Source organism: Saimiri boliviensis, chromosome 7 (genome assembly GCF_048565385.1).
Source record: "Saimiri boliviensis isolate mSaiBol1 chromosome 7, mSaiBol1.pri, whole genome shotgun sequence".
Classification (NCBI taxonomy): Eukaryota; Metazoa; Chordata; class Mammalia; order Primates; family Cebidae; genus Saimiri; species Saimiri boliviensis.
This window is the reverse complement of record NC_133455.1, coordinates 67,576,130-67,586,581: the sequence shown is the minus strand read 5'-3', so window position 1 is coordinate 67,586,581 and position 10,452 is coordinate 67,576,130. Positions and strand designations below refer to the sequence as shown.

General features: G+C 54.9%; 1 protein-coding gene across 1 annotated transcript; it reads left to right on the top strand.

Moving 5' to 3' along the window:
• On the top strand, window positions 1-9,283 carry KRT71 (keratin 71). Its single transcript, XM_074402663.1, has 9 exons — window positions 1-530; window positions 2,970-3,184; window positions 3,859-3,919; window positions 4,411-4,506; window positions 4,877-5,041; window positions 5,208-5,333; window positions 6,699-6,919; window positions 7,594-7,628; window positions 8,444-9,283. The coding sequence occupies exons 1-9, from the start codon at window positions 84-86 to the stop codon at window positions 8,653-8,655; spliced, it is 1,578 nt and encodes a 525-aa protein (XP_074258764.1). The 5' UTR covers window positions 1-83; the 3' UTR covers window positions 8,656-9,283.
• Window positions 9,284-10,452: the final 1,169 nt, after the last annotated feature.

Below are 10,452 nucleotides of genomic sequence, written 5' to 3'. Positions count from 1 at the left end.
CCAGTCCTCACTGCAACCAGCAGAACCTTTGTGGGATTTTGCCTTCCTCCCTTCTGCATCTGAGCTTTGTCTCCACCAGCACCATGAGCCGCCAATTCACCTGCAAGTCAGGAGCTGCTACCAAGGGGGGCTTCAGCGGCTGCTCGGCTGTGCTCTCGGGGGGCAGCTCATCCTCCTTCCGGGCAGGAGGCAAAGGGCTCAGTGGGGGCTTTGGCAGCCGGAGCCTCTACAGCCTGGGGGGTGCCCGGAGCATCTCTTTCAATGTGGCTAGTGGCAGTGGGAAGAGTGGAGGCTATGGATTTGGCCGGGGCCGGGCCAGCGGCTTTGCTGGCAGCATGTTTGGCAGTGTGGGCCTGGGGCCTGTGTGCCCAACTGTATGCCCACCTGGAGGCATCCACCAGGTCACTGTCAATGAGAGCCTCTTGGCTCCGCTCAACGTGGAGCTGGACCCCGAGATCCAGAAAGTGCGCGCTCAGGAGCGAGAACAGATCAAGGCGCTGAACAACAAGTTTGCCTCCTTCATCGACAAGGTGGGTCTGCTAGGACCTGAGGAAGCTGCAGGCAGCCTTCCTCTTCTTTTCTTGGAACATAAGATTTTGTTACAGTAGGAGAGGTTGAGGCTAGATGTGAGGAGACCTTTACTGTGGACAAGGGAGGTACATCCCATCATCAGGGTGACCTGCATAAGGTTCTCTGTGTTGTCTTTCCAGAAAGAAAACAGAGGCAGGTCAATTTCTCCTGGCAGAGGCTTCTCAGGGCTCCCAGCAAGAGATGTGGTCCTTCCTCTTGAGGACTAGCTTGGTGCCATTGTTAGGCCTGAAGAGTATGCAGGCCGTGTGAAGAAAAGGCCTGTGTGAGAGATTCTGGCCCAGAGCAAGCAGGGAAGGCTATCCTCCTCCCATGGGATGCTGTCCTGATCACTAGTTATTTGCCCTGCAGATCAGGAGCCTCAGGGAGGGGCCGCTCCAAGCCCTCTGGTTCATGGATGTCTGCCATGGGCATTTGCTCCAGTCGGTTAAGGACTTTCTCGAGAGGCAGAAGAGGGTGCCAGGGAAGGGGACTCCACTGTCCTCTTGAGTCGCCGCTGGCCAGTTACGTGGCTCTGGGAAGGTTATTTGCCTGTCTGCACCTACATTTCCTCATCTCTAAAATGGAGATAATTACCTATGTCTTGGGGTTGTTGTCAGGTTTATAAAAGAAAATGCAGGTGGAGATCTTGTCACCAGCCTGGCACACACTAAATACTCCAAAAATGATCACGATTGTGACTCTCATTTCTTATCTCCGGAAGGTGGGGGAGGGATGCTTGGGGGAGGAATCAAAGGTGTCTAGAGACCTGATGAGATAACACAGTCCAGATAGGCCCCCAACTTCTGGCAGAGAAGAAATGATTACCCCTATTTTATGAGTCACTGAAGGCATGGAGGTAAATGCCATTCCCAAGGCCATTTGTCTTCTCTGTACCTCCTTCGGGTCAAGTCTCCTTTTGGTGAGGCTGGACCCTCAGCCTCTTGCCTCCAGACGCAGAGGAGGAGGCTGGAGGGCTGTGTTGGCTCTGTGATAGTCAGGCACCAAGGGCGGGTCCACCCAGGACAAAGCCTATGGTCGAGACGGTCATCTGGCCATCAGAGCTTAGCCAGCTCCTGCAGCTCAGGCTTCCTGTCTAGAGGAGTCCCTGCTGCCTTGGGATCAGCCTCAGGGGCTAGGACTGGCTCTGTGGCTTCTTACGCTTCTAAGTCTTTTCATATCTGGAAGATCAAAGTGTTCTGAAGTGGGGTATGGGGGATGGAAGTGGACTGATTCTTGGCTCAGCTGGTCAGAGCCTACACAGGGATAAAGTCTGGAGATATGGGAAGAAAGATGAACATGAGGACAGTTGCATCTTGTTTATAAAGATGGTCCTGCCCAGAGGGAGGGAAAGGAGGCTGAAAGGCTTGGACAGTTCCCAAATCATTTCAGTCAGTCTCCTGAGAAGCTCAGTCCCTTAACCTCAGGCAGCCAGGGAAGACAGGTAAATCCTTTTGGCAACCCAGATGTGTTCAGTAGTGCAGATGTGTATTGTGGTGTCTGTCTCAGATGCAGGGTTTAGTCTGTGGTTAATGCTCAGCCTCGTAGATCATGTGAAAAATTCAGCATTGGTTAAACCAGACCAAATGTTGGATGATGGTCTAGAGACAAATTTTCAGGGGATACGTCTATCCTGACACCGAATCCTGGGTAGTTTTCCCATGTCTTGTGTTTCTGATTTGGGGGAAGACAACCTTATTCAAGCAGTAGCTGTGCTCATGTAGATTAAGGGAAGTAACATTTTAAAAACTGTGCCCCCACAAACCGAACAAGACGTGTGTATGGAGATCTCCTGGTCAGTTTCCTGGCTCAGTGAGGGGCTGCAATGCGACCAGGAGCTCCATCTGTCCATCATGCTCCATGTACCTTGCTTGTTGTAGAGAAGATGGTTCTGGGGAGCAGGACCAAGGAGGGAGAGGAGAAGCTATAAGCAATGATAAAGCTGGGGCCTGCTGCAGGCATTTAAAATACCTAGAAGTCCTTGGGCCAAGGCTTACCGAGCTCTGATATGCCCGGAAATGAAGAGCAGACTTTGTTCTTCAGGATGGTCGACTGTCCAAAATGATGGACCCATCTTGGCTTCTCTGCTGGTATTTTCGTTTACACCCATGCCCTGAGCTGGTCGGCCATGGTGGGTGCTGGGTGATTGGATGCATGGGTTACAGGGACACGTGTCTAGGTTCAGTTCCGGGTTCCACTGATTCTTAAACTGTTGGGCCTTGGAAAGAGGCTAAGCTGCTCTGTGTCTCCATTTTCTCTCCACCACAGAGAGTAATGATTTTCCCACCTCATTCTGCTCTAGTGAGGAGAAAATGCAGGTAGAGGCTTTGCACAGTGCCCTGTGAGAGACGCGTGTGACTATTGCTGCGGGGGTTCAGCAGTTTCCGGGATTTGGGTTCCAGGTGCGGTTCCTGGAGCAGCAGAACCAGGTGCTGGAGACCAAGTGGGAGCTGCTGCAGCAGCTGGACCTGAACAACTGCAAGAACAACCTGGAACCCATCCTCGAGGGCTACATCAGCAACCTGCGGAAGCAGCTGGAGACGCTGTCCGGGGACAGGGTGAGGCTGGACTCGGAGCTGAGGAGCGTGCGCGAAGTGGTGGAGGACTACAAGAAGAGGTGAGCAGGAGGAGCCCCCTGCTAGCTGGACAACTGCCCTGCCCCTCCGAGGGACCCCTGGCAGTCACCCAGCTTCAACGTTTTGGAGGTCGGTGGGGGGCATTGTTCATGGTCATACCAAGCAGAATCACCCCAACCACACTCTGGAACTTGCTCTCTGTTCCTCCAGCCTCTGGCCCGACTCTTAGGACAAATGCCTGGTGAGCTGGGCAGTGGACAGAGGGTGATCTCTGGCTCTGGGTTTAGGGGATGCCTGGGGAAACCCCCTCATGTTCTTCTCTCATGTAAGAGGACGGTTAGGTGCATCTGGTTCCAAGACTGCTCTCAGGGGTCACTGAGGAAACACAGATTGGAGCAGCTGGTCATTTGCAAAGCTGTACTCAGATTTGGGGAGAGCGGGTTCACTCTCTTGCTTCCTCTGAGAGTCCCAGAGGGCATTCGCTTCATGTGCTCCTTCCTCGTTTGCCAAGCTAGATCTTCAACAGTCTCATTTCTTACTGGTTAGCCTGTTCCCTCCTCCAGGAAGCCTCCGCCACTCACCGCTGCCCAGTACTCTGTGGCCCCCAGCACCCGCATCTTCTGATGGGCGCACTGCTCATTGCTCAGGCTCTTTCCTGTGCAAGGAAGGGCTTTCAGTGAAAGGTGTTAACTGCCAAGCCCTCGCATTCCCACAGGTATGAGGAGGAAATCAACAAGCGGACAGCGGCGGAGAACGAGTTTGTGCTGCTCAAGAAGGTGAGGGGAAGGCGGGCCTTGAGTCTGGGGCTGGCCTGGGACCTGAGGGAGCGGAGCCTGCCAAGGCGCTCTGCTAGACCCCCGAGGCGAACCGATTCAAGAATAGTGAGGCGAAGGCAGAGAAAAGCTTGATGAGAGACAATCCGGGAAAAGGAAGGAAAAGGCAGGGAGGGTGCTGGTGAGAGGACACCTGACTGCGTGTCCAGTGCGGCTGTGGTTTGAACACGGAGAAGAATCATAACAGAGGACACCACAGAGGGTCTCCCCTGCAGCCCCGGGACCCAGCACAGACACCACAGGCACTTCCTTCTTGCTGTAGGAACAGATTCTCGGGGTGAAGTGGACCGGGCCTTTGCTCCTTTATCTCCTTTCCCATAGCAAAGTGAAGAGAAGTGGGTGACTCCTTCCCCACACAAGGAACCCAGGCAGGGATGGGTGCTGGTTTCTTGGCTGTACCAGCCATGACAGAGGATGGTACTGGCGTCTTTCAGGATGTGGACGCGGCTTACGCCAATAAGGTGGAGCTGCAGGCCAAGGTGGAATCCATGGACCAGGAGATCAAGTTCTTCAGGTGTCTCTTTGAAGCCGTAAGTCTATCTGTCCACTCCATTCATCTGGGAGAGGCTAATGGGTTAAACTCTATTCTAGGGGCTGTCAGAGACATGGAGGCCCCAGCCCTCAGTGAGACCCCTCAGTTAGCCATCCATCTCTCACATCAGCCCCAGTCTCTGCCCTCCAAGCAGAAAGGGAATGGGCTAGGCTCTTGCTATGGCAATGGGAATCTGTCTGGGCCCAGCAGGGGACTTGCTTTGCCCCAAAGCAAACAGCTCTGGAAGGCAAAAGCCCCGGGTTCCAGCCTCTAAGCTGGCATCACCGGCATTTGCTCATCTTGTGTCGGGGAAGTGATTGGGCTCCAACGGTGGTTGAGCCAAGAGACCATCCCTGTGTTCCCTGCAGGAGATCGCTCAGATCCAGTCCCACATCAGCGACATGTCCGTCATCCTGTCCATGGACAACAACCGGAACCTAGATCTGGACAGCATCATCGACGAGGTCCGCGCCCAGTACGAGGAGATCGCCCTGAAGAGCAAGGCCGAGGCCGAGGCCCTGTACCAGACCAAGGTGAGCTGGGCTGAGGCTGGGCCAGGGAGGGTGACACCAGCGGGCAGCAGATGGGGCCCGACTGCACCCAGAATAGAGGCAGCGTCCCGGTAAGTCTGTTGTGCTCTGCCCTCGAGATACGTGCACTCCATAACACGCTCATAGCTCTGTGCTTTGGGGTCCCCAGTTCCAGGAGCTGCAGCTGGCGGCTGGCCGGCATGGGGATGACCTCAAAAACACCAAGAATGAAATCTCGGAGCTCACTCGGCTCATCCAGAGAATCCGCTCAGAGATCGAGAACGTGAAGAAGCAGGTGAGGGCGCCTTGGCCTTGGCCTGGCCTTGGCCTGTGGTCAAGTGCAAGGGAGCATGAGTGTGGGGGAGATGAGCTGCTGAGAACATCGGCCTCCCAGATCACTGCCTGGGAGAAGAGTGGAGGCCAATGAGGTCACTGCCTCAAACGCCTGGAGCAGGACATCCCTGGGGGCTATTCATCTCCTACTCACTCCAAGGACCTTGGGCTCGAAGCCCCTCCCCAGGAAGCCTCCTCGGCACTGGGCTAGGACCTCCCCCCAGTGAGGTGCCCTCCTGGCACCTGTGCTTCCTTGTACTCGTCACACTTTCTGCTAGTACTGACACTGCCTGTTTCCCCAGCCCCGCCAGACTGAAAAGAGGCAGGCAGCTGGCTGCTTTGTGCCCTGTTTCCCCAGCATCTAGCACAGTGCCTGGCACAGTCACAGCTTGATACGTATCTGTGGAGTTCATGATTGAGATGGAGACATGGACTCAGGGAGCACCTATTAAGGTGCCTTGTTAAGGATTGACGAGGGGCTGCTCCCAGGAATATAGGGGGCAACCTCGGCTTGTAGGTGAGACACACGTACACATATGACAACAATGGCAGCAGCGCCTACTGTCCTGTCACACGTCATCCTCACCAACACCCTGAGAGGCAACAGCTGCCCTCCTTGTTGATATAGATGAGGAAACTGAGGCTCAGAGAGGATAAGGGGGTTCACAGCTGGTAAGCGGTGATCTGGACCAAGGTCTCTGATGTCCTAGCCCAGTGCTCCTTCTGTTCTCCCATGGGCTTCAACAGTTGCTTTGTGACCTTGGACAGGTGACTTCTGCTCACTTCACAGGGTGCTTCAAGGACTAAATGAGTTAAGTTATGTCAACAGTATGTGCAGTATTGAGCTGGTGTTGGCATACACTAAGTGCTTACCAAATAACAGTTGCGCCCGGGGTGTGTCCTTCCCTGTCCCCCTCATCTGTGGTGTCACTCTCCTGGGCGGCTGCTGCCCTTGCACCTGCCGCAGCATATTCAACCATCTCTCCTCCCAGACCTATGGCTCAGGAGCAGAAAGCCAATCTTGCTGCCACTCATTTTGTGCCCTTGGCACAGTATGGCTGAATACATGTCTTTACACTGAACTAAAGTGGCGTTCAGAAGGGCAGGGCTGAGTCGTTTCCATCACCCACACATCTAACACAGAATGGGGCTAGAGCTAAGGAGGGACACGCCAGCCCCAGAAGGAACTCCGGCTGCAAGAGAAGTGTGGTGGTGTGTAGGGTGTGGGTGGGCCACTCTGCCCCGCTCTAAGGACCCAGAGGGATTTGGATGTGGATGGCCGCAGTGGCTCCTCCCAGCTTTCCAACTTCACCAATTCCTTCCTTAGGCTTCCAACCTGGAGACGGCCATCGCCGACTCCGAGCAGCGGGGGGACAGCGCCCTGAAGGACGCCCGGGCCAAGCTGGACGAGCTGGAGGGCGCCCTGCACCAGGCCAAGGAGGAGCTGGCGCGGATGCTGCGCGAGTACCAGGAGCTCATGAGCCTGAAGCTGGCCCTGGACATGGAGATCGCCACCTACCGCAAACTGCTGGAGAGCGAGGAGTGCAGGTGGGCGGGGTGTTCCCAGGCAGGAGGGCCCCGGGGGTTAGGGAAGACCCACAGGAGAAAACCTAACATAATCCAGAAGAGACGAGTTCTTAGAGAGTGATGAGGTGGTGAGGATAGAAACAGTGACAGTAGTTAATAATACTGCCGGGAGTGAACAGGAATATCCACTCATGACAGACGGTGAGAGCTTGCTACATGGCAGGCACTGTGAGATGTCATATGCTCTGCAGATTCACTCATTCTTCCTGGGCATGCTGGAAACATCCACTGCTCTGCTCCCCGCAAAACCCCATTACTCTATTAGGCATTCTTGTTCACTCCTCCTGATGTGTCCATGTACAACATGGGCTTGTCGGAGGTGTGCCAGGGCAGCCACCCCTGCTTCCCCAGGGCTCTGCAGGGATGGGCAGGTTGGTGTGTGGGAGGCAGCTGCACTGTCCCCACGTGTGCACATCTTGTAAACTATTGTTTGACCAGGGTTGTTGTCTGGTTACCCCAAAGATTCAAGGGTGGCCTCCAAAACTTCTCAGGCTCTGCTTGCAGCAAAGAAACTCTGGGATTTGCACAGGTGCCTGCTGGGTTCAAAAACCCACATCAGGCGGATGGTGGCAGAAACTTTGAAGAGACTGTGAGCTGGATGACCTCTCTCTTATTTGATTTCTCTCCTTAAACAGGATGTCAGGAGAATTTCCCTCCCCTGTCAGCATCTGTAAGTATTTGTATACTTTGACCTAAAATTTGAAAATGCAGACTGGAAAGGACCTTAGTGACACCCTATGTGTGTAGATGAGGGATCTAAGAACCAGAAAGGGAAATGGTTTCCTGAGATCACAAAGCCAGGCAGCAGAGCCATGGCCAGAATCGGCTCTCCTGACTCCCAGCCCAGGCCTCCTTCATCTTTATCCCTCTGAGTTTCTGTTCCCAGGGACGGCAGCAAGGGAAAGCTATTGTCATGGGGAAACAAAGATCATGTTGCAGAAAAGTGATGCATGGGTCTGTGTGAGGCCTAGGGAGCCCGGTTTGCAAACTGCAATCAGACCTGGGCTTGGGAACTAGGGAGGGCTGAGGGAATGAGAGAATGAGGGGTCTCAGGGGTCCAGCTGGCAGTATCAGATCACTGCATTGCTTAGCAGGACCAAAAGAGTTAAACCAGAGCTTCCGAAAGATGCCTGCTGTGGGACAGCTAGCAGGAGGGAGAGGCTGGAGGCTGGGAAGTTTAGCACAAAGGCTAATAGAAAGGGCAGTGGGTGGGTATTCAGGAGGACAGGTGGGGTTATTGGTACCTGGACAAAGGAGTTGGGCTTCTGGGCATTAATGGAGCACGACTCAGCCAGATTGGGTATAAGCCAAGCAAGCCAAGGACAGAGCATGAGGGAAGCTGTCTTTGGTATATTCTCCCCGGGGGGAGGGAGCGGTCGTGCGCCTCCCCCCTCAACTACTCCAAAAAGAGCCCCGTCTGCCTGAGGAAAGGAGGCCTCCCCAGCTCTCTGCCTGAGCGGGTGTTGGCCTCGGCTCCCTCTGCAGCCATCATCAGCAGCACCAGCGGCGGCAGTGGCTATGGCTTCCGGCCCAGCACGGTCAGCGGCGGCTACGTGGCCAACAGCAGCAGCTGCATCTCTGGAGTGTGCAGCGTGCGAGGCGGGGAGGGCAGGAGCTGGGGCAGTACCAATGATTACAAAGACACCCTGGGGAAGGGTTCCAGCCTGAGCGCCCCCTCCAAGAAAGCCAGTCGGTAAAGAGTTATGCCTCGGCCCCGCCTAGTCCCGTGACCCGGCTCCGGCTCCCACACTGTACTTCCCACAGCCCACAATCAGCTCCATCTGCACCCTGCTGGTCCTGCTCCTGTACACCTGGCACTGGCCTTGGCCACCCACTTCTCCCAGCCTGTGTCTTCCTGTGTCTTCCCGAGCCTGGGAAGGCCTGGATGACCAAGCTTGGTGAGATTCCTCCCTGTACACTCCCTATTCACTCCTTGGCTGTGGTCCCCTGGCTACACCACCAGCCCAGGCCCCGGCTCCCAGCTTTCCTCCTCTGCCCCGCCTCTGGCTCAGTTGCTAACTATTCTGCTGAGCTCCTTGGGTCTCCCACCAAGACCCTGCACCCACTGGGGCCTAGCACAGCTCCTGTCTATGCTGGGAGCTGGCTCTGTGTTCAAGAAAAGAAGGACGGAAGGACCAACAACCGAGACTGGCTCAGTCCCCACCCCCACGTCCAGCTCAGTCTCAGATCTGAGTGGGACCAAGTGCAATTCAAGGCCTTTTTCTCCACCTGTACCCAGAAGCAGAGAAGAGCATGCACTGTTCACTTTTCCTTCATTCTTAACAGCCTTCCTCTGTTGTATCCTCAATAAATAGCACAATCTGATGGCCTGGTCTCTGAGTATTCAAAGTACGCAGATGTACCTCAATTCACTCACTTGAGCATGCACCATACACATTCATGAACACACGAAGCGCACACACAGACACACACAGACACACACACACACACACACACACACACACACACGTACATCATTGTGCACTGCCCATGCAGCCTATACATCTGTGTTAAATTTTCAGGAGGCAAATGGGGTGTGGAGCAGAGTCTGGGAGGAGGGGTGGGGAGGGAGGAAAGGAGAAGCCCAGAAAGCAGGTGCGTGTATTGGCTGCAGGCTTCAGCAGACAGACACACGCACACTGTGTCCAGTGACAGAAATGGTCGTGTTCCTGACCTGACCCTGCCTGTTTCTGGGACTGCACCTTTCCTCTTCACAAGTTGGGCTTGGTGCACAGGTATTTGCGCTTCCTCACTGCTCAGAGGCCTGGCCTCCTGGGGGGTCAGCAGGTGGGAGTCCTACACTCTGGGCCTCTCTGATGGAAAGGTAAGTAACAAGTCTTGGAAGTTGGGGCTGGAGTAGGGAGGAGTGAGCTGGGGGTCCCGCCAAGGGTCGGGGGTGGGCTATCAATTTCAGTAACTGTGCAGTTGGCACTGTCCCAGACATAGTCCTGTCCCACCTTCCAGAACCACTGTGGCCAGTCCTGTCTCATGAGGATTGTAAGGAGAGTGAACAGACAGATGCCCCAGGCCAGTTCTGTGTCCTCTGTGGCTGGCAGGGGAGGCATAGGAGGCGTAGGGCATTTGCAGGCAGGTGGGAAGCCAACATCTTTGCAGTGACTGAGCAGCGATCTAGTCTCAGAGTAGCCACACTACTGGCATTGTTTGGGGGAAGGAAGAGGGTTTCAGTTTCACAGAGGAGAAGGGAGGATGGGGCTGGGCTGGAGGGGGATCAGAGGATCAGGGTTTGGGTCAAAAAGGGCAAGTGTGATGGCTAAGGAAGACACAGTGTCCAGAGGAAGGGACGGATGGTCTGGGTTGACATCTAGGACATTTAGAGTAGGGACTGGGGCTTAAGGCAAGGCTCAAAAGCCCCCACCCAGGAGGTAGTCGGAGCCAGAGACTCCTGGCTGTCATCAACCTGTCAGCATTGCCATCTAGCAGGTGGGTGAGTGGAACAAGACTCAACAACACATTTCCTCCCTTGGTTGATAAGG